Raw genomic sequence first — 25,030 nt, forward strand, 5'->3', positions numbered from 1 at the left:
GTGCTCAGCCTTCTTCACAGTCCAACTCTCACACCCATACATGACCACAGGAAAAACCATAGCCTTGATGAGACGGACCTTAGTCGGCAAAGTAGGCCACCTTCAAATCACTGACAAGGAATTGGACGTGCTGAAATTTTCCATGGGACACTGATATCTATCCCAAATCCACGTAAAAGTATACAATATTTTAGGTTGTAGCATTGTTTCCAAATCTGCCTTCAAGAATCTCATTACACATGCTTTTATTTGGGATTTTCTGAAGTTCCCTATCACCATTTTTAAAAAGTTTTGGGATTAAAATATGTTACTTTCTTTGGCATAGACATTCAGGAAATCTCTTCTATGCTTCTATGAATCCCTGATAGATCTAAAAGAATAAAGAACTGACTTCCTTGAGCCCCAAGGCTGGAAGACCATTCTGGTAACATAGGTATATATCACATTTGGATTCCAGCAAGCTTCTAATTTTGCTTTATTATCTCAATATTAATGTCTAACTGTTGCCTTTTGGAGACTTACTAATAAAATTTGAATTGGAAATACACTGCAACATGTATTAACATTATTTCATTTATTTCTATTGATTCACTATCAAAACTATGATTACATTTGCAGTGTATTTTCTCAGTCTATTGAATAAAAATACAGTGCTCACCATCATCTAAACAGTACTCTAACACATCCTAGACTTCAGGATTCCATCTATACTTGAGATCACAGTGATAAGTACAGTTACTTAAACACTTTTAAGAGATTAACTCACTTGAAAAATAGAAAGATTATAGAAGCTCATCATTATTATGTTTACGACCACTACACGTTAAAAATGAAAAAAAAAAACATTAGAAAATTGTTCTAAATATCAAAATGGCAGAAACTTTTGATCACCTGAATTTACATATCTTGTAACACTGCATAGCAATTACCTGAGTGACAGCTGTCAGAAGACAGGTGTGCATACAGAATCAAGTGTGTTAGTTTAGAGGAAATCACTTAATCTTTGGGTCTTGGTTTCCTCATCTGGTCAAAATAGAAAGGTGAAAATGACAACCTCACAGGAATGCTCTATGTAACAAATGCAGATGAGCATCAGATTTATTTGGATTCACTTTGTACGCTGAGCCTCACTATGCAAATGATGATCGTTTTCATTTTTACTGTTTCACCAATAGTCACAATAGTTCAGACTCATCTCACCTAGGTGAATTTCAAAAACTTCCAAGCACTTTTTAAAAAGATTTTAGTCATCTTTGGTAGATTTCTTTAAAATAATTACATATTTCTCAGTCTTCTTAAAGTAAGTCTACTGAATACATCTTTAATTTTCCTGGTGACCAGGGTCAGCACGCCAGGACCCATCAGGAGATCCAAGCTGCCCTGAGTTACCCTCAGAGGTAACTGAAGCTACCTTTGGGTAGCAAGGCTGCGCAAACCTGTGTTACTTAGCCTCCAGTGCTGGGCTTCTTAGGACTTGATTTGCATTTTATATTTTTACCTGCAGACTCTTGCTTTCTATTGCCATTCACAGATTCCTTTTGGCATTATCCCTCCTAAATTTTGCTATGTTTGAGAAGGAAAGCTAAGGTATTTAGAATGGTTCATAGAAACGATTGACTAATCAATGAATGAGGGGCTGAGGGACTTTACAATGACAACAGTTTCGGATATTACCCAGAACATTTTTTTCTGTTTGTTTTCAGTTATGCTGTAAGGAATTGGGCTATTCAAAATTTCATATAATATCCCTAGAAGGAGAGAAACTGAGTTGAAAGATAGTGATATAAAGTTTACTTACGTAGAAATTTCTGTGTAAAAAGATGGTTATTATGGTTCATTGTTTTTCCTCTTAAATGATTAGAAAAATAGTTTAAGAATTAAAAAATGTCAGTAAGAGTTGAATTATATAGCCTCATGAATTTTTAAGAGTAACTGCCAAAGTGTTTATGCAATAAAGCAATACATTTACATATAGCAGCTTTATGTAGACTTTATACAACTCATTGACAAGCTTATGAAATAGCCACCCCAACTCAGCAATTTTAAGAATGTCCAGGTTAATATTAACATATTTAGTGTTATTTCTAAAGTTATCTGTTTAAGTTCATATAAAAGATATCTGTCAAAAATTCCAATGTCTTACACACAGCATTTAACTGAGTGCTTAGAACATTTATCACTGAAAATTTATAAATTTTTATAAAAATTTATAAACATTATTTACATCCAAATAACTCTGAAAACATTTCTATTCAATGAATAAATACATATTTATATATTTGTTAAGATGCACATTGCTTACTGGAATGTGCTATAATGGCCCCTTTCTCATCAGTACATGTGAATATGTAATTAGCCACATAATAAATATCTCCAATGAAATTTCCAAGAAAGCTCTTAATTCAAATGTGTCATGACCACTTTTCAGAGATCACGAACCTTTCTGTTTTATTTTTTTGAACACCAAAGATAAAATTATGGCTTGGCCACAAAAAATGCTGGTGCAAATGCACCTTGGCTGTGCAATAAATCTTTATTGATCTTGTGGATAAAGGTGGCTTTTTGGGAAGTGAAGCCTTCTCTTTGGTAATAAAGCTACCATATTTATTTACGTATCCATTTAAAAGATTGGCAAAAGTGAACACTAAACTAGAAAATCATGTGAGTATGATGGTTTACAATAGATTTTTCAACCCCAATACTGCTGACACCTTTGGGTGGAAAATTCTTCATTGAGGAGAAAGGGGTGGGGGGCTGCTCTGTGAACTGTAGAAGGTGAAACAGCATTCCTAGCCTCTGTCCACTAGATGTTCCTCCTTCTCTGTTGTTTCCCTGATTGTGACAAAATGTCTCTGCTGCTGCTGCTGCTAAGTCGCTTCAGCTGTGTCCAACTCTGTGCGACCCCATAGTCACTGCCAAATATCCCCTGTGATGCAAAATTCTCCCTGGGTGGGGACCACTGGTTAAAGATGATGAAAAAACATCTTTTCCTCCCTAAATGAGCTACCAGAAGTTGAGAATCATGGTAACAAAAGTAAGTTTTCTTGGCCTATGTAGCATTTTCCCAGCCCTAACCAAACAGAGACTTGAATAAGAGAGGCTCCTTTATTCGCCAAACTTGTCCCCAAGCAAAATTTGCATCTCTCAAAGGAGCAGTAGGCCTGCTTCATGGCTAGCTGCCCTGTGTAGGGAGCTGCATGAGGTTGAATCCTCTGCCGCTGCCATTGTGAAATTCTTAATAATTTTTAAACCGTGGTTTCTGCATTCCCTGTGCACTGAACCCTGTCAATTATGCAGCCAGTTCCATTAAAAACTATCAAACCAACATTAGTGGGATGCACCAATGAAACCTGTTTTGCCAGCATAAGTTTTTGAGATCCCACTGTGCTAAACAAAAAAATCAGTTTGGAATTAAAAAAAAAAAAAGAATTAGTTTATAAATTGTGTTAGCATAGTAGGCAAAAATCAGGGATTTTGAATGCAATAGACCTGAATTGCAGCCTCATTGTCTCTATTTTACTTCAGAATCTCAGGCCAAGTTGGCCTCTCTACACTTGAATTTTCTCAGTTATAAAAGGGTGTCCAATTGACAAGGGGATATATGTATAATGGAACATTACTCAGCCATAAAAAGTGAAACACTGGTATTTGCAGCAATACAGAAGGAACAAGAGAATATTATGCTTAGTGAAATAAATCAAAGACAAATATATGATATCACTTATATATGAAACCTGCAAAATTATACAGGTGAATCTATATACAAAACAGAAATAGAGTTGTAGGAAAACAAACTTGTGATTACCAAAGGGGATGGGAGGCAGGAACAAATTGGGGGTATGGGATTAACATATACAAACTACTATACGTAAAAGAGACAAGCAACAAAGATCTACTGTATAGCACAGGGAACTATACCCACTACCTTATAATAACCTCTAATGGAATATAATCTGTACAAGTACTGAGTCACTACGCTGTACATCTGAAACTAACACAATGTTGTAAATTACCTATGTTTCAATAAATAGCATCAGAGGTGATACTGAGTTACAGGGTTTCTTTGAAGAGTAACTGAAGTAGTTTATACAAAACAATTAGCCTGATACCTAGTAAGTGTTCAGTGAATGTAGCTCCATGATGATGATGTTGCCCAGATTCATCCAAGATTGGGATGAGAAAATAAAATCTCAACCTGAAAAGGGTCATGATACTGGTGAAGGCACATTTCCAGAGTGCAAAGCATCAGCCCATTAGGTGGAGTCCTACTTGCCCAATCATTTCCAATCATTATTCACCCAAAAGTCTCAAATTTCAAAAACGCCTATCAAGTGTTTAAAACCTGGTCCTGCATTTGCACCTGCAGGTCCAAAGGTCCAGGGGAACACACCTGAGCCAGGCTGTGCATGCTTGGCTGCTGATATCAGCCGAAGTCGATGGTGCAAGCGTGCGTGTTAATACATTTCATACATTAGAGATGTAAATTTTATTCTTCAAGCTGAAAGCCAGGTGATTAATTCTCATAGCATAGTGATCAATTGGTGCAGATGCTCCACCTGTATTAATGTTTGTTTTTGTACGCATTAGGAGCGGGAGCACACCAATAACACAGGTGTCTGACGCAGAGCTCTGCAATGTTGCCGTTAGCCGGCAAACATTGAGATCAGTACTTAGGCTGCACGTAGCACTGCCAATTTTTTCAATTAGACCCATTATTGATTTGATGAAAAAGCAAATTAAACATACCATGGTGGTATGTAAATCGGTTAGAGAGAGCATAAGGTTCTGGTACAAAGAAGGCATGAGCTGCACGGCTTTCCTCAGCTGTAACTCGTAAGGGGCTCTTGGCAGTTGCTGTCCTGTATGGGGTTTCTTGTGGCTTCCTTAGTGGCTCAGATAGTGAAGAATTCACCTCAAATTCAGGAGACCCGGGTTTGATCCCTGGGTCTGGAAGATGCCCTAGAGAAGGGAATGGTTACCCACTCCAGTATTCTTGTCTGGGGAATCTCATGGACAGGGAAGCCTAGTAGGCTACAGTCCATGACATCGAAAAGAGTCAGACATGACTGAGCGATGAAGCACACACACATATACAGAGGGTTCCTGGAGCTACATGGACTGGCTGGCAAGGCAACCACCTGGAAAGAGCAGAGCTGTGTTTTAAAAATTCACAACAGTTTGGCAGAAAGGAAAAGGGATGCTGGAAATCAACTAACTCTGAAAGGATACGGAGATAGGAAGGGTTGCAGAAGCAGCATAAAATGGTTTTCATCAACTGATGGTCCATTTTGCTCAGATGTATGGCCATTGAGAGTACATCCGGCAGGTATATATGTGAGACATTTAAGAAACTGATTTTGCTGATTCAAAATGTTGTCTTGACCACTACCTCAAGCTACTGCACGTTTTCCTTGTCTAAAGTTGAAAGCTCCTGGCCTGTCTACGATCAGAGTTTAATCCAGCTCCTATAATTTCTTAAAATTTGAAAGAATGTTCTTCGTTGGTCAATGAATGATGTTCTCCAGTCCTGCTAACAAATGGGACAAAAGTACTAAAAATGAGCCTGTTTAACCACCTCTATTGTTTGCTTTTAATTCAAACCTTTCATTTTTATTTATTCATTTATTTTTGGCAGCATCGCAGGACATGTGAGATTAGTTCCTTGACTAGGGATGGAACCCGTGTCCCCTGCAGTGGACCAACAAAGTCTTAACCACTGGACTGCCAGGAAGTCCCTACTCTATTGGTTTTACTAACAGAAGGAAGCTAATGCTTATCTCAGACTTCTTGGTATCTCCCTAAACATGTATCTTCTCTAGATGTCTATACAAGAAGGCTTCAAGGCTTCTAGGAGCCTTCCCTGATTCCCAGTGTTAAGAGTTGCCACCATGGTGTATCCCTAGTATGCTGTGCTGCTCCATCAATGCACTGAGAACACCATGCTATAACTGCCTGTTTGATTGTGACCTTCAAACGATCCAACTTTTGACAACTGTGTGATCATCTCTACTCTGTTTACTTGTGTATTCCACCACCAAGCAAAGTGCTTAGCATAAAGGTACTCAACATTTTTACAATCAATATGTCACACAGACAGAATTCAATTTTGTTGACTTTAAATAAGAGATCTTATTAAATAATATTCCAGGGACTTCTGTGGTAGTTCAGTGAGTAAGACTCCATGCTTCCACTGAAAGGGGGCATGGGTTCGATCCCTGGTCTGGGAACTAGGATCCCACATGCCGCACAGCCTGGTCAAAATAAATTAATAACATTCCAAAGAGGTTGCTCTTCTCCTGGCAAATAATGGGGTCTGGTAGGCCAAAGAGTTGGCCTTGCCAAATCTTAAGCTCTAAGTTTCAATTATAAAGCCTGTGACAAATCTGCCAATAGAAACTGCAATCAGTCAGTGATGATTGAAAATGCCACCAAAATAAGTAGCAGGTGAACCAAGGTCATGCAGATATGTTTTTCATATCTTATTTAGCAACTTTCACTGAGAAGGCAAAAGACTTCTGCAGAGAAGAGAAAGAATCAAAGCAACATCAGTAACTGGACGAGGTTAATGACAAACACAAATCAGAGGAAGTGTTGAAAGTTTTAAATTCCACAAGATCAATGATTTAAAGGAGCTTTTTATATGAGCACTCATAAAAAGAGATTTAGACAAGAGAAAAATATTAGGAAAGGATGGAAACGTATGACCATTGCTTGCATTGGGATAAATAGAGCCAAGAGGGATTGAGAGGGATAGAGGGATCCTATATGTATGAGAAGACAATTTCTGTGAATGAATGAATGAATGGGCAACTGTCACAGCTCATCTGAAGTCACTGAGCTGCTATGCAAGTATAATTAGGGAAAAGACAGTCAGATCAGATACTCCATCCAAACAATTTCATTAGCTATACTGTGAATACTGTGAATTATAACATGATGTGTATATATATGTGTGTGTTTGTGTGTGTGTATATACATGTGTGTGTGTCTACATGTATGAAATCAGGCTTCCCAGGTGATGCTAGTGGTAAAGAATCCACCTGCCAATGCAGGAGACACAGGAGATACAGGTTCAATATCTGGGTCGAGAAGATCCTTAGAGGAGGGCATGGCAACCCACTCCAGTATTCTTGCCTAGAGGATCCCATGGACACAGGGTTGCAAAGACTCAGACAAGACTGAAGTGACTTAGCACAGCATAGCACATATATATATATAACCAGCATTTCTCTACGGTGCCCCAAATCAACACTCTTCTCAGGGCTCTGCAAAGACACACATCTCCACAAAGAATGGCTTAGGTGAAAAGAATACCTTGCCCAAACAAGAGAGGTTCTAAAAATGTGAAACTAAGAAAAATAAAGTTTTTGTTCACTTTTTTCCCCCGAGTGAAACTCTTCAAAGAGATGGTATAAGTCATCTGAAGAGTTCCTGGTTGCTTTTTGTTTTCCTTTATTTTTACACTTGTGGGTTCATTTTTTTTTAATCGAAAATCGAGAAGATTGGAGCTGGCACGGCCATCAGTGTCTGACAGGAGAGAGCATATGTTTCCTGTCATGCTGGCATCTGAGTGCAACAGCCGTTCGGAAGTCAGTGCAAGTCCTTACATCAAAGTTTGCTTGCCATTGTACGGACGTTGTTAGAAGTTGAAAAAAAGCAATGTCCATTTGAAGCTCGTCTGTGAACTTTGCATGAACCGCTAGGAATAATGTAGTGTGATGACAAGCCAGTTATACCTTCCACTAAATTTGCTGTCTGGAATGAACTGAAATAGTGTTTGGTTTGTGTAATTACGTCCATCTATCTTTATATTCTAGCGGCATATCGCAAATTGAAAATACTAAAAATTGACTGTTGGTTCTGATATTTAATGATTGCCAAAGACAAGACGATGATTTATTGGTTACTTACCGGTGTGACACATTTGCATCTTATTAGACGGAGATTACTATTCCTTAAAATGCGGACGAGGCCTGATCATGTCTGATGGATTGATTTGATTTGCAAATGTAATCAAACTAATAAGAGGGAAAAAATGAGCAATAATGCCTTGTTTTTCAACTGGCAATCACTCCCCTGCCAACAAGGCTGATATCCCTGACTAAGCAGCCTTTACACAGTCTTCCTGTCGCCTCAAATAAACAAAGGGATGCTAAGAGCTTGATAAGAGGATAACAAGCCAAGTATGGATGCAGCATGGAACCCACACCCCTCAACTGTGCTGCTGCAGGCGAGAACAAAAGTTAACAGCAGGAGATGCCACACGACCGTAACAATCTGGAGAAAAGCTCTCATCAGCTCTCTATGCCCAAATTCCTCTACCTCTTCAAAGTCAATGAAGGAGCTTTTCTTAAAGTGAAAAATACTGTCATATTCCCTCATGCAGTAAAGCAGGCCTCTATTCATAAAGAGACTGTTTCTGAGAGAGTTTAACCACGTAACATCCAAGTGGGTTTAGAACCACCACATGTACGTGGTTTGAAAACAGCATAAAAGCCCTGCTACACAGCCACTGACCCTCAGTTGAGACCCTACAATATCACTGATATCCAGAATACAGGAAGGCGTGCTACAGAGTGGGAAACTGCAATAAAGACCAGGAACATGGTTGATACCTGACTTCGATCATTCTCAAATCCTTTCTTCAAGCCTCTTGAGTACATGCAGGACAGAAAAATAAAAACCATGATTTCAGTGTGCTGCAAAGCAACCATTCTTAAGATGAAAATTCAAAAAGAGTTTTGATAATAGATCAACTATGCCTCATAGTCATTTACTAATGCCAGAGACAGTCTCGCTAGAGCAGAACTTTAGTATAAGGGCTACCATAGAGTAGGCTTTCAATATACATTTTTGTTCAGTGCATGAGTGAATAGGCATTAGGTTGCTACAAAAATATATTACAAACAGTATCTTTGCTGGGGTGTTGAATACTACAAAGTGCGCAAAAAAGTCAAATTGAGTTTACAGAACTTATTACCATATTCAGATCTCCAAAATTATCACACTTGATGTTTCAAAGATAACCACATCACCCATCCTCAGCCCATAGGAAATTTATTAAACCACAAGAACACAGCATGGTCAGATTCAAATTAAATAATAAATAATTCTATAGTAACTATATTCAGTTGTCTTGGAAATTTGAATTAAACATACATGGCACACACAGAGATGTTAAAATCTAAAATCCTCACTGGGAATAATGGGTTGGATCACTGACTAGGCTAATTAGAATCCATGGATTATCCACAAGCTTATTTTAATCAATCGTTATACACCCATCTGCAAGAGACATTGTTTTCAAAGACAGCATCAGTGTCTGCATAGCAAGTATACTCAAGAGATGGTCTATAAGTAAGGTGCACCTTGTGTATTCATGTTATTTTTCCTTATGTTATCCAGGCCCTTCGCTTTGCCTCAAGAACTTCCATTGAGAAACGCTTGGTCACCTTAAGCTATTGGCCATGTTTACCAAGCTCAAGCTTCAGCAATGATTTCTCTCTACTATATACCCCTGCATGAAACAGAAAGATTCTAAGCTAAACCTTTAGATTGATAATCCTTCAGATTATGATCTGATCTATCCAGATATTATATCCAGGCTATATTAAAGAATAACAAAAGAAAGATGGGCTTACTGCTTATACTGTGGGGTCCACAGTTTTAAAAAATACACAGAAATAACTTTTCCATAATATTTTCATTACTGGTCTATCTTCAAGTCTATGTTGTCCATGTAAACATATGTATGCTTATAGGTGTCTCTGTGTGTGTGTGTGTGTCTGTATGTGTGTGTTAGTCATTCAATCATGTCTGACTCTGTGACCCCATGGACTGTAGCTCGCCAGGCTCCTCTGTCCATGCAGATTCTCCAGGCAAAAATACTGGTGTGGGTGGCCATTCCCTTCTCCAGGGGATCTTCCTGACCCAGGAATCAAACTCATGTCTCCTGCATTGCAGGCAGATTCTTTACCATTTGAGCCACCAGGGAAACTCCTGTTTTTATACAATGTGCTAGATATATAGATTAGAAAAAAAAAAGGAGAACTTGCTAATATTTAATACCAGGCTTAAGAGTGTTTATATACTCTTTTCCAAAAAACTGGTGGTGACCATGATAAACATCAACAGTGTTCAACTGGGAGTTAAAAGACTGAGTTTTAGTCTCAACTATGTCCTGAGTAGCTTGTGACCTTGGGTAAGTCATTCAGTTTTCCTGGTCTTTAACACTTTTATCTGTAAGTGAATGTGCAAGTAAAGGCATTTAACATTTAATGAACACTTAACAATTAAAATATTGGATTGGGCACTTTACAGTACATTAATGCATTGATTTGCCCTAGCACCCTATAAGGAGAAGGCAATGGCACCCCACTCCAGCACTCTTGCCTGGAAAATCCCATGGACGGAGGAGCCTGGTAGGCTGCAGTCCAGGGGGTCGCTAAGAGTCGGACACGACTGAGGACTTCACTTTCACTTTTCACTTTCATGCATTGGAGAAGGAAATGGCAACCCACTCCAGTGTTCTTGCCTGGAGAATCCCAGGGACGGGGGAGCCTCATGGGCTGTCGTCTATGGGGTCGCACAGAGTCGGACACGACTGAAGCGACTTAGCAGCAGCAGCAGCACCCTGTAACGTTGGTTGCTATATCATTATCATCCCCATCTTATACATAAGCAAACTGAGTTCCTGGCAGGTAGCAAATACAGATATTTTATATCTAACTCCAAACTGCAATACAGTATTTCCTCTTAAAATGGAAAGTTCTAGCAAATGATCTCTAAGGTTTATTCCAGTTCTACCAACCAAGAACTAATTTTTTAAGAGATCTCTCTTTGATATCATTACATTATTCTTTTTAAAAGAGTGTCACAGAACTTTCCTCTAGGCATTTTTCTGAATAAGCAAGCACATTTTTTTAAACTTTGGAAAAGTCTACCATATAGCACTCTGCTTGAGCATCATAGCTGTTCACAGATATAAATCTGAAATGTTTGAGTACAGATTCCGTGTTTTTCCACAAAAGATTAATTTGACTAACATGCACAGTTGAAAGGACCTTTGGGAGGGTATTTCTCTCTTACATTTATAAATCTGCATTGCAGACACCCTGCCACTGGGTTCTGCCAGGACACAGAAAATGACAAGAAGACACTCTGGTTGGGAGGGGAGTTTGGGGGAGAATGGATACTTGTGTGTGTATGGCTGGGTCCCTTCACTGTTCACCTGAAACCAGTCGCTTCCGACTCTTTGTGATTCCATGCTGTAACCTGCCAGGTTTCTCTGTCCGTGGAATTCTCCAGGCAAGAATACTGGAGTGGGTTGCCATTCCCTTCTCCAGATTAACTGGCTATGCTGCTAAGTCGCTTCAGTCGTGTCTGACTCTGTGACTCCATAGACGGCAGCCCACCAGGCTTCCCCGTCCCTGGAATTCGCAAGGCAATCACACTGGAGTGGGTTGCCATTTCCTTCTCCAATGCATGAAAGTGAAAAGTGAAAGTGAAGTCGCTCAGTTGTGTCTGACTCTTCGCAACCCCATGGGGGGCAGCCTACCAGGCTCCTCCATCCATGGGATATTCCAGGCAAGAGTACTGGAGTGGGGTGCCATTGCCTTCTCCTAACTGGCTATACCCCAATGCAAAATTAAAAAGTTTTTAAGATCACAAGAATAAGTACAGCTGGAGTATTTTTTTTCCCCCTCAAGTGCTGACCACATCAGGAAGAGTCAGTCCTTCCATGAACCCCCAGCGGCTCCTTCTCCCTTACTCCCTCCTCAGCCCAGGCCACCATGTGTCCTGCCACAAACATGCTGACTAGTGGCGGGGGCCCCACACGTCAGGTAATTAATCCTTCCCTAATGTAGGTTAAGCAGGTGTGAAGCCCCCTTCATACCCAGAGGAGGGGGCTACTCTTCAGAGACACCCCTGAGGTACAGTGCTTAATTGGGCTCCGATGACTCTCTCAATTCATATAGGCCATGCTGCTGACCTGGACGCCCAGTCATCCACTGGCTTAATCTGAACCCAGTGGAAGAAGCTGGTCCTTTCCCCTTCTTGATTTTGTAATATTAACTATATGCAGTGAGGACTTAATTGCCCATTCAGGCAACAGAAATATAATTTTCTTATTGGAAGCAAAGTTATGTGATTAATGGAGACACATAAAATTGCGGGATGAACTAAGCTGCATTGACTCTAGTGCTTAGAATTAACAAGAGGTGGTATTTATCCATTATATTTTTCTCTTTAACTAAATTACAATGCATTAGCAATTTTAAGTCATATAATGGTAACACTGAACTGCACATTAAGAGATCCAAGTATAAGATGAATGCTGAATACCCCCTTTGACTTGGGGCTTATACACTTTGTACATCATTCCTGATTCTTGCTGGAGGGAAAAAAAAATATATAATCTGAGAAAAATAAAAGTGGTTGATTGTTTCAGTGAAAACCATAGTATTTTTTTTTTCTGGCAAAACAGAACATTTTTCTTAAGATAAATATTAAGGTGTTTACAAACAAATGGACATATAATGTCTATTTATCATATACCATCAACTTATTAGAAAATTTGGTCAATTAAAGTGATTTTGGGACTTGCCTGGTGGCTCAGCTGGTAAAGAATCTGCTTGCAATGCAGGCAACCTGAGTTCAGTCCCTAGGCTGGGAAGATCCCTTGGAGAAGGGAATGGCTACCCACTCCAGTATTCTGGCCTGGAGAATTTCACGGACTGTATAGTGATGGGGTTGCAAACAGCTGGACACGACTGAGCGACTTTCACTTTCACAGTGATTTTGGCTGGTTAAATACATTCTTCTAGCTGGATTCTTGTAATGAAGAGTCGTTTATGATGGCTGAAAAGTGGCCTGAATTGGGGAGGAAGCCATGGGTTGGGAAGATCCCTGGAGAAAGGAATAGCTACCCATTCCAGTATTCTTGCCTTGAGAATTCCATGGACAGAGGAGCTTGGCGGGCTACAGTCCATAAGGTCGCAAAGAGTCAGATACGACTGAGTGACTAACATTTTCACTTTCCAGCTTTTAGGGAAATCATAAGCTTATAGTTATGTTTGATATTATCTGATTGGTACAATTCCGCTGATATGGATAGTGTGGGTGACTTCGTCCATGCGTGTGTGCACTCAGTTACTCAGTCATGTCCAACTCTGCGACCCCATGGACTGTAGCCCACCAGGCTCCTCTGTCCATGGGATTTCCTAGGCAAGAATACTAGAGTGGGTTGCCATTTCCTTCTCCAGGGAATCTTTCCAACTCAGGAATCGAACCTGTGTCTCCTGTGGCTCCTGCAATGGGGGGCAGATTCTTTACCACTGAGACACCCAGAAAGTCCCACTTTGGACATACATGGGTTGAAAATTAGAGAAAAGAGAATAATGAAAAAGTATAGTTAAAGGGAGGACAGTGTCTTGACTGTGTGGACCCTGACTTTGGTTAATAAGGAAAATTCATATGGAAGAGGAAAAGGTAACTGAACAGCAAATGCTAGCGGCAGATCTCCCCTCCCTCTTCTTGTCCCACCTACCTGATAACCCCTAAGCAAAAGCTATCCAACAGTCTAGGACATCACAATATCGAAAGTACTCCTGGGATGTCCCTGGTGGTCCAGCAGTTAAGATTCCACACTTCTACTGCAAGGGGCATGAGCTCCACTCTGGTCAGGAACTGAGATCTGGCAAGTCCCATGGAGGCCAAAGGAAGGAATACACCCTGGCACTCCTCACACCGTTCATTCTTCCCCAAATGCCCGCAGTGCGTCCAGTTCAATTCTCTTTCCTCTTAACTTCATCCACATCAACACCATTTCCTTTCACACATCAAAACCACACTTCGCATCTTGATCCTGAAGCTCACTTATTCACCAGAGCTTGGTCTAACAAGGAAGCAGGCTGACTTAGTCACTTAAGAAACACAGCCAAGGTGGGCACTCTTGGGAAAAAGATACACAGAAGCCCACAGTTACCTGGCTTGTAGCTTGTGAACCAAAATTATTTTTAATTCTCTTTCAGGTCAGTTCAGTTCAGTCGCTCAGTTGTGTCTGACTCTTTGTAACCCCATGGACTGCAGCACGCCAGGCCTCCCTGTCCATCACCAACTCCCGGACTTTACTCAAACTCGTGTCAGTTATGCCATCCAACCATCTCATTCTGTCGTCCCCTTCTCCTCCCACCTTCAATCTTTCCCAATATTAGGGAAAAGACTCATCTTTTCACATGAGTCAGTTCTTTGCATGAGGTGGCCAAAGTATTGGAATTTCAGGGTGATGCAGAAGCTCCATTCCTTACCCACCCCGGTGCACATGTGTGCACATGCACACGCACACGCACACACACACACACACAACTATATAGCATTCACACTTTCAAATTAACCATTCCACTTTATGTGGATGATTTGACTATTCCTTCTTCCAAAGTATTTAGGCTGTGTCCTAGCTTTCATAAACTCATTAGGTATAGGCAATCTTGGATTACATAGCTATTTTTATCTAAAAAATATAACACACTGTACCAGAAATTCTGAGTTTAGCTGAGTAATACATATACCCTCTTTCAAAAAGAAAACTCAGCAGTTATTTAATTTTTTTTTTTGAAGAAACCCTTTTCTGTGAGTTTAAAAAAGTGCTTTCAAATTACTCGGCATTCTATAGAAAACTGTTTCTCTGATGCTTGAAGTCTCCAACTGCCTCACAATTTATATCTCTTTTCTCTGCTCTTTGTTTTTCAGCCATTTTCCCTGAATGTCAAAGTCAATTTAGTGCATTTCACTTTGCTGAATAAATCAGAGGCGAAATCCTTGCTAAAAGTGAAAATTTGATTTGCTAAAAGGAGCTTAGGGCAACTATTAATCAATATATCCAGAGTGCCAAAGCCAAGGCCACTATAGACATGCATTCATTTGGAGATTGGCTGAGGCAGACCAAGGGGGACGCAGGGGAAAACGTGTGACCAGCCCCCAGGAGGGAGGTGGGATTAGGGGTGGGGAGAGGGGTCACAGAGGAGCATAGGGAGAAACAAAAACACGAAGGCATCGTGTTCAGACTTCTCCCTTCAATTTTTCTTTTAGAAGTGGAAAAAGATTCTAATGACGCATTTAAGCATGTATGGGTTATGCTAACTACACTAGCTTCCATGCAACAATTTTTTCACAAGACACAGAAGTCTTTCTCTCTAGAATTCATCAAGCAGTCTTGAGAAGAACCTAAAAGCAACAGCTTTATAAACAAACAGAATTCCAGAATAGAAATGAGTTGGGTCAGATCTATAGGATGTCAATATTTTGATAACCCTCAGGCTTCTGATACACAATAAAGTGGAGGACAGGACTCATCCTGTACCTTATCATTCAAAAGAGCTTCACAATTACAATTACTTGCCTGAAAAGGATACCATATTTTAGGATATGATGCATAGAGAAATCTTCAAGCTAGTGAATCTGAACAGAGTCAAGGAGGGAGAGCCTTCATTTTAGCAACCAATCACTTAAAAACTTTTCCAGCTATTCAGCTGAGTAGCTACTCAGTGATCACTTGGTTTCATTAAAATTTGTGATCAGGGATATAAAGGGGACACTGTCAATCAAACACCTTGATTTTGACTGATTTTAAAGGTGTCATACATTTCCTCTTCAATTATTTTCATTCTCCTTTCATTTTATAAAATAATAGACAAAATTTAAAGATAAGGCAAACATGTTACATTTGCCTAAACTTACTATGAAAGGCAGGTAGATAATCTGGAACAAATGACAAAAAAAAAGTATGGGAAAGCAGATGAAAAGAGGTGAGAAGGGCCTAATGAAGCTATTGGTAAAAAGTGATTTAAGCTAAATAGTCTATGGGTTCTAGTAACATTACTAACAGTGTGAAGCAAACCTCCTGACTTAAGAGTTTGCTCATCTATAAAGTGAAGGTAATAAGAATTACATTATGATATGTAAAATTAGATAGCCAGTGGGAATTTGCTGTATGACGCAGGGAGCTCAAATTCAGTGTTCCATGACAACCTAGAGGGGTGGGATGGGATGGGATGGGAAGTCAGAGGGAGGTTCAAAAGGGAGGGGACATATGTATATCTATGGCTGATTCATGTTGATATACGGCAGAAACTAACACAATATTATAAAGTAATTATCCTCCAATTAAAGATAAATAATTTTAAAAAAAGAATTAAACTGCCAAACTGTTGTAGACATCAAATAAAATTTCATGCACATGCTTTGTAAATAATAATAAACTATATAGATATTAGTTATTTTTGTGTTGAAAGCTTATATGCATGCTTTAGTCACTCAGTCACATCCAAATCTTTGTGACCCCAGGAACTACAGTCAGCCAGGTCCCTTTGTCCATGGAATTCTCCAGGCAAGGATACTGGAGTGGGTTGCCATTCCCTTCTCTAGGGGATCTTCCTGATCCAGGGATTGAACCCGTGTCTCCTGCACTCAGGCAGATGCTTTAACATCTGAGCCATCAGGGAAGACCACTGAAAGCTTAATCTCACAAGAAAAAGGATAATCACATTTCAGTGCACACGTGTATACACAAAAATTTCTGTAGACACAGACCCATGATTCAGGGTAGAGATCAGGTCACTTGTATCTTTCATAACCCTCACAGTACCTAGCATAGTACTAAGTCCATAGCAGACACTCAAAAGCTTAAACTGTATTCATGACTGCTATGAAATTATGATCCTTCTTTGATCAGAGGTACATGGTGGCATGACTACGAGTGGACATGCAGATCTGTTTGGGGGACACCTAGTAATGCTCACAGAGGCCATGTGAGCACAGGTCATTAAGCATGGTAACTGCACCGTACGTTCGGTCACAAACAAAGGCACTGAACATGGAGGAGAGGTCTCTGAGCATCTTTAACGACATACGAGGTGTCTCAGGAACTGAGCGTCTGGGAAACCTCAAAACTTCTTTATTGGTATTTCTCCTTTATAGCGAGGGGAGCGGCAGAAAATGAACAAATCTCTTGGGGACATTGCAGATGATTTTATTCACAACAGTTTTCAACTTCCTTTCTCCTTATCACAATTGTGACTTCTGGAACTGATAAACACAGCTATTTTAGGTTTGGCTGAGGAGGACAAAGTAGATTATTTGAAGCTGATGGTCCTGCTCACCTAGGATAGCATGATGACAATATCCATACAGTGATCCTCTTGGTTAAATAACCTTTCCGTCCCTTTCTACTATAATGGATGTTTGCCCTGAATATTTTTTGAAATAGCTCTTATGAATACTAACTTTTTGGATAACTTGCCTCTAATTACAATAAAATGACAATCTATGTGCAGTCTCTTAGATAATAAAACGAAAACTGAATATTTTACGTTTAGATCATGCTTTATAATGTGCAAATTAACTATGCATATGTAATTTGCATGTGTATTCTTTTCCTCATTTGATTTTCACAAAATAACTAATGGTTGGACCAATTATGCAACTTACAAAATAGTACTCAACTATATACAGCTCAGGTTTTCTGATTTTACTTTCAGGATTATTCTACCTTTTATAAACCACAACTACAGGTACACAAGTTTACAACTACCAGGTGCATTAAATATAACTTCTGATTATCTGATAATTGAATTTAGCTATACTTTAAGTAGTCTTATTAAGTGCCAGAACAGTGGGTCTTCAATGTAAAATTTTTCTACTTAAAAGACTCAATGACTTTATAATTCAGAAATCACTGTTACATACATATAAGAAATATTAACCCTAAGAAAAGAGCTGTAATCACTTTAATTCACTCATAGCAAAGTAGAAATCACAACTACATGTAAATTCAGTTATAGAATGGGGTGGAGGGCAGAGCCTCAGAGCCAATTAACAGTTTCATGCTATGAATATTTTTAATCAACAATATATTTTTCAAGTGCCAATGCTATAGATCCAAAACAGCATATTAGGTCCTTTTTATATAAAACATAGGGGCTTCCCTGGTGGCTCAGAGGGTTTGGATCCTTGGCTCAGGAAGATCCCCTGGAAAAGAAACGGCAACCCACTCCAGTATTCTTACCTGGAAAATCCCACGGACGGAGGAGCCTGGCAGGCTATAGGCCACGGGGTCACAAAGAGTAAGACATGACTGAACGACTAACACACAACACAACTCCCAGGTGCCTCAGTGGTAAATAATCCGCCTGCCAATGCAGGAGACTCAGGTTCGATCCCTGTGTCAGGAAGATCCCCTGGAGAAGAAAACAGCAACCCACTCCAGCTTTTGCCTAGGAAATCCCATGGACAGAGGAGCCCTGAGGGTGCATTTGGTCACAAACAAAGGCACTGAATGATGAGGAGAGGTCTCTGAGAGCATCTTTATGGTCTATGGGGTCACAAAAGAGTCAGACATGACTTAATGACTAAAACACGAATATATAACATAACTCTCTTAGTCAACTATGCCATTTCTTGCATATGAAACCATGATCACATACACATATACATGAAACATACTGCTGTTATGGATGGAAACATAAGTTTACAGTAATTATTTTCTTCACAATATATGTGCTTTTTCATATCAAAAGCATGTACTGGTGCTAAGCAGTTTAAGATAAATAACGGGCATTTGGAAAACAAAACCTTCACAACTTTGTCTGGGGGATGATATAATCTTCAAAATTTGTCTCAACATAAAATGCACTAGGACAATAAACATTTCTTTAAAAAGTATCATTTTCAAAATGCTCTTGTGTATTCTCTCACAAGATTTATATCCTAGGGTAGAAATAGTTCGTTCACTTTCTTTAGAGATTTCTTTCATTTATAGAAAACGCTAAATACTTTTATTGAGAAAACGATTAAAAAAAACTCAATGAGCAATTTTAATACGTTTTCCTAAGTGAATAAATGTTTTTATAAACAATGTTTCAGAGTAAATGGAGAATACTGGTTTCTATACTTTAGATTTCTGTTTCTTCATGAATAAACAACTATATGTAAAGAGCGTGGTATTACATATCTTCCTAGTGTGGCTTGCTTTTCGGGCTTAATATTTCCTGCCTTCGTTTGGTATGAAGAAAAATTACAGGTTTTTTCCTTTCCTGTTTAATGCCATTATATAGACACTATTTTAAAAATGTGACTAAGAGGGCCCACACTTAAAACAGAGTCCTCCTTCTTTAGCAAGTAATTGTTTAACCTGTCATGTTAAAATTAAACAAGTCTACCTGACAATTGGCTATACTTGATAAAGGGACCAAAAAAAAGCTTCTAACATACATTCATTCACTTAATTGTTCAAATACCTTTCTCTTCTTTTAAAGTACTCCATCTGGCAAGATCCATAAATATATTTAAGCCACTTATATAGGTCAGCTAATATGGGTGATGCTTTTTTAAGCACCATCTGACGAAGCACATTCTGCATTCCACTAACAAAGTTACAGTACAAAATAATATTTTAATCAAGCCCAAAGAACAATAACAGATCTGACTGCTGCACTGATAATCGTCTTATCACACCGTGTGAAACCTAGCTCTAATATTTGACGGAGCCTCCATTACTTGGCAGCCCATTCTAAAAAAGGCCAACAATGGAGAGAGAATGAAGTGCAGTGTGCAAGACCTCCATATCTACATAAAAGAGATTAGAGGCGACAGCGTTCCATTTTACAGCTCAATCATATTGTGTTAGCACGCGCTTATCCGAGCGCAGACGAAATTGAAAGAGAAATAAAAAAGAGTCAGGCAGATAGGAACCAGAAAAGCGAGGCCTGAGCAATTTCCAAGGATATAAAAGGATGCTAATGGCGGGGCCCTGTCATTCTTAAAAAGGGCTATTAGGGCACCATCATCTGTTCTGGTGCCCTTATGCTCCTTCAACTAAAGTCAAGCATTTTCTAAAGCCCTTCTGATCTTTTTGCTTCTAGAGATAAAGTATGGTCATGTTTCAGAACAACACACTTTCCATTTATGTGATTTATAAAGTAAGTCAACTAATTCTATTTACTGATTTAAAAAAAAAAACCCACTCCCTATGTATTTTTCTTTAATATTTGCTTTTGTTGAATTTGTCACTTTTTACAGAGCAAAACAAGTATATGAAAATACTTTCCCAGCAGCGCAGAAAGGCTGTGATGTTATGAGATGATAAACTTAATTTTGAAAAAACGTGTGGGACTCTCTACGTGTGTGAGAGTCGCATACCGAGAGCAAAGGCTTGGATGTTAGTATATTCTAAAAAAAGGCTTCACTTAATTTTCACATAAGCATTAAAAACATAACAGTTTTGAAGTGAAATTTCAGTTCTGATTTGGCTTTAATTCCAGCTCTGACCCCAGTTATCAGGACTAGGTCATGGTATCAAAAACACATTTTTACTTTTATTGAGGCAGAAATGGGACCTCAGTCTTTATATTCTCTTAGGCGTTACCCTCCCATCCCACATTGCACGCTGCCACCGTGCCCAGACAGCCTGAACCCGGCTTGCATATAGAGCAGCAAGCTCGAATCACAGCATCTTTCTCTTCCACCTCAAAACACTGCCTGGCACACTTACTGTTAGCATTTCAGTGAATGCGTGGTTTGCTAATCCCTCTCTGAAAAGCCAAGAGACTCCTTGCAATCATTTAAAACACCCTCCGGGTATCACGAAAACCAGAGCTGTGAATCATCAGTGCACAGCAACCTCCTCTGGCATTTGCTGGGCAGAGAGACTCACGTCAGCCCCCACCAATTCTAAGCCTCCGCTTAAGTCTGAACACATAATCGTACAGCAATTGTTTCCACCACTGGAAATGCTGTTACTCATAGTTATTTAAAGTTACTGTCTTCACAGAAGTCACCAGAGCCCCTTTACTGTGACAAGTTCCTCCGTAAGCTGACATTTCTACTTAGATACACAACTGGACCCACAAATTTATCACCAACTTTTCCTGACCAGAGAGCATCAGCAGGCATTGTTGACTTCTTGGTTGTCTTTATGGAATGTCTGCACAGTATCAAAATACAGGCTTAGTAAATTTCTTAATTTGAGGAGAACTGGGGCAGAATTCTCTGAAAGAATGGGTGGTGTGGTATCAGAATGACATATCCTTTGATGCTATTGTTATGAATAATGATAACATTATTGCTAGTATTTTGAACTAACTCTCTCAAAGGTGATCAACTGGGAAACTAAAATACACAGATTCTACTCCAGGAAGCAATGATGAATATGGGCTTTGAAGACTCTGGACACATTTGTGAACCTTTGGAAGTGCTTTTATTAATACCTCCTTCTGCCCCAGACCTCCCTATCTTTGAATTAAGGAAAATAATATCTAATTCCTGGGTCAGAACAATGATTCTCAACTGGGGAAGAAGGGGTTGATTTTGCCCCCTCAAGAGGATATCTGGCAATGTCTGAAGATATTTTTGTTTTGTCATAACTCAAAGGTACCAGAGGATGGTAGAGGGTAGAGACCAAAGATGCTGCTAAATTCCCTACAAGGAACAGGACAGCCCCTACAACAAAGGGTTACCTGGTTCCAAACAACAATTGTGTCAAGACTGAGAAACCCTGGCTTAGAATAATGCTAGTTTGAATTTGTGACAATATATGTGTGTGTATATATAAATACTGGAGGAGGAAATGGCAAGCCACTCCAGTATTCTTGCCTGGAGAATCGCATGGACAGAGGAGCCTGGCGGGCTACAGTCCATGGGGTTGCAAAGAGTCAGACACAACTGAAGCGACTTAGCAGCAGTAACAGCATATATAAATATAAATGATATACTATATATTGCTTATTTTTAAAAGTATATGTGGACTCTTCAACAAATCTGAGTTGTGTTTCTTTCTAAATCCCTTCAGTAACACTTTCTTTCAAAATAAGTTTTCATACAATTGTTTAGGCAAATTCCAGCTTTTTCCCCTGCTACCATTCCCAATGTCTTTTAGCATATCCTATTTTTTCTTTTTTTGCTTTTCCTGAAAATCTGTCAGCCGTGATCATAATCCAAACGCAAACCAACCATCCACACGATCAAATTTTCATCTTTCTTTTAGATGTAGTGGCCCTTGTGGAGGTATCTGCTACAGACCACACTCCAGCTCACCTATTTAACTAGTTTTGACCTAATTTGGGGTGCTTTATTAGCAAACAGTGTAAGACAAAGTAGCTGGTATAATACAGAGTGATGTTTAAATTAGTTTACAATTTGCTTGGCCTCATCTAGAACTGCAGCGAACAAAGCCATTCAGAAATGTCAGCTGTGTTCCCAAGCACTGTAACAAATTGTCGCCTGAACGCTGCACACCTAATGACTTCAAATTAGCTTCACTGCGATATCGCCTGACAGTTCGTTACGACTGTTAGCAACATAGCTGGCGTATCATGACCAATAAATTGGTTTCAGTGTGGGCTGGGAAAGGGACTTCCATCAATTTGATTAAAGAAATTACTGTAGCATTCAAAGCATAAAGACAAACTAGTTTAAGGAGACAGAAATAAGTTCACTCTACCAAAGAAACATGGCTCATCATCCAAAAAATTTGTGTGTAAACTATTTGAAGATCAGAGTTCAAACAGACAATAAGTCAAGTAGACAACTAAAATTTTTAAACCTTGTGATCAGGTAATATATTCACTGATCTAATGATGGGTCTGGAAAGAAAAGTCATTGGATATTTTAAAATACTACTCTTAAGTTATCATAACAGAAAATTTATGATGTTAGTTTAACATTTATTTTTGTAATTTATATATAAATTCATGGTAAATATCTCATTGTAAACCAAAGCAATAAGCAAATATGAAAAGCAATTCACTATAAATCGCACTACAAATGCAAAATGAGTGATTTTTGAAAGGAAAAATGGGATCTAGACTACTCTTAATAAAAAAACATTTTTTAAAGTGAAAAGAAAAAAACCGAAGTATTTTCTTAGGCTCAAACAGACTTTAAAAGGAGTAAAAAATATTTTAACAAGTTATATTCTATTTATCTGAGGTTGGCAATCATAGTACCTTCATGTGTGAAAAAAATAATGAACAAGCATTCAAGATGGTATAGCTATAAGAAGATTTATGATTCTATTAGGACAGGAAAGCTCTAGATTAAGTATGACAAAGACAAATGTAAAGGTTTAAAAAAAGTCCTAGTGAACAGGATTTCCCTGGAAGGACAGTGGTTAGGACTGAGTGCTTTCACTGCTGAGGATGTGAGTTCAATTCCTAGTTAAAGAGCTAAGATTCCACATGCCTTGCCAGGTGGCCCACCCCCCAAAAAAATTTTTTTTAAAATACATAAATTAAAAAAAAGCAAAATTTAAAACTCCTAATGAGAAAACTGTGAATTGGCCTAAATCAACATATACACCCTAGGGGATTAATTGCAAACGTTTCTTTTTCATTTCAGAAAATGTACCTGGAATATGCTTCGCCCATCCAATGATAACCACCAACTCTCGATCAGCCAAGTCACACAGTGTAGTGAGGGCTTTGATGTCACTGTCGGGGACGGTAGGGTCAGGCATGGCATAGATCTTCTCCGGTTCAGCCACCAACAAATGTGAGACAATCTTGTTATCTGCAGGATCAGACCAGAGCACTCCGGGATCACTAGCAGCATCACTTCTCTTTCACACATGCTAAACTAGGTAGTGTTTTGAAAGGAAAAAAACCCAAAGCCTCGAATAGCCTATAAGCAACCCCAAATATTCCACTTATGGTTCAATATATGTGTATTACAGTGTTTCGGAAAACCCACAGCAAGAAATAAGCCGCCGCAGTCGTGACAGTCCTCTGCTTCTCCTTGGCTTTACCTGCCTTTGCTGGAATGAAGCATCTGTCCTGTAATGAAATTTTTTATAGCAAACAGATAAGAGGAGTTAGACGCTTTCTGGGTTTACTCTTTGATTCTTAAGTGGGATTTGGGGAAGCAGATTAAATAGTATAGAGCAGGTTTAAAATAAAACTCCACGTGAACCACTGAAATGTAGAACGCAATGTGGGAGGCAAAGATCTAATGCCTGTAGACCTAATGGGCATCAAAGTCATTAATTGTCCTAATTCCTTTAAAAAAGAGCAAAGGTCAGAGCCCTTCTGCCTGGGTGAATTACTGACTGTATAACTCTATCTCTGTGGGATGCCTTCAATAGGAATGTCTTTCCTGTCTCCTCTCCAAACACCCAGCCCATCTTCCAAATAGAGCCCATGTCAGTTTCCAGAAAAACACTCCTACTTAAATGTGACAGTGTTTTCTCTTCTGAGCGTCTAATTCTTCAGTCCTCTTTTATCATCTGTTGTCTTTAGTTCACTCTCTGGTTCAGATCTATCTGTCCGAAATTTGTGATATATGTTTTTAAAATCCTTCATAAAGTAAACACTAGAGACAAATGGAAAGCATCACATCAAATGTGTTTTATCGCTCAGGGCCATGTGAGAGTTTATGGAAGGGGTTATAAAGCCTTGCTAACGGAATGAATTTTCTTGTTGGCCCTATTTCCAATTTTTACACGTAGTTTTAGATTTGATACTTTCTTCTAAGTGAGGAGATACAACTAGGTAAGAATAAACCCAGATATTTCAATATTCTACATCTTATGATTCTAGAAAACTAAGTTCTTAAATGGGATCTTATGAGTCAAACCAAAGATTCTTCTCTGTTCACTGTTTGCCTTTTCCTCTAAATTTTTAACTATTTAAACTCAAAATGAAAAGACTTCATATAATCTTAGAATTGAAAACAAAGCTTTCTTTTTGTCTCCTTTAACAACAAGAATCCTTATCCAAGCTATAATTAGTAATTTTTCTGATATAGTTGAAAATTTTTATTACTATGACTGCCACATGAATTCTTTTAATTTCAAATTATCAACATCAATAGTCCCTGGCAGTAATATTCGATTACTATCAAATTAAAAACAGATTTGGGAGGAAATATTCCCAAATATCATATTTTCTAGAAAAAAATTAAGATCAAATAGAGATACTTTTTTTTTTTTAATTTGCAGGATCTGCGGAGAATGACATTTGTTTCTCCTATATGCTATGGA

General features: G+C 38.9%; 1 protein-coding gene across 1 annotated transcript in view; it reads right to left on the reverse strand.

Annotated features, from left to right (window-relative positions):
- The window catches only part of ESRRG (estrogen related receptor gamma), a 242,584-nt gene that overhangs the window by 40,974 nt on the left and 176,580 nt on the right, over positions 1–25,030 (reverse strand). Inside the window, exon 5 of the mRNA XM_052653923.1 lies at positions 23,401–23,562. Within this exon, the coding sequence (XP_052509883.1) occupies positions 23,401–23,562 (162 nt within the window). The remainder of the gene's footprint in view (positions 1–23,400; positions 23,563–25,030) is intronic.

The sequence above is a fragment of the Budorcas taxicolor genome, chromosome 16, assembly GCF_023091745.1.
Source record: "Budorcas taxicolor isolate Tak-1 chromosome 16, Takin1.1, whole genome shotgun sequence".
Classification (NCBI taxonomy): Eukaryota; Metazoa; Chordata; class Mammalia; order Artiodactyla; family Bovidae; genus Budorcas; species Budorcas taxicolor.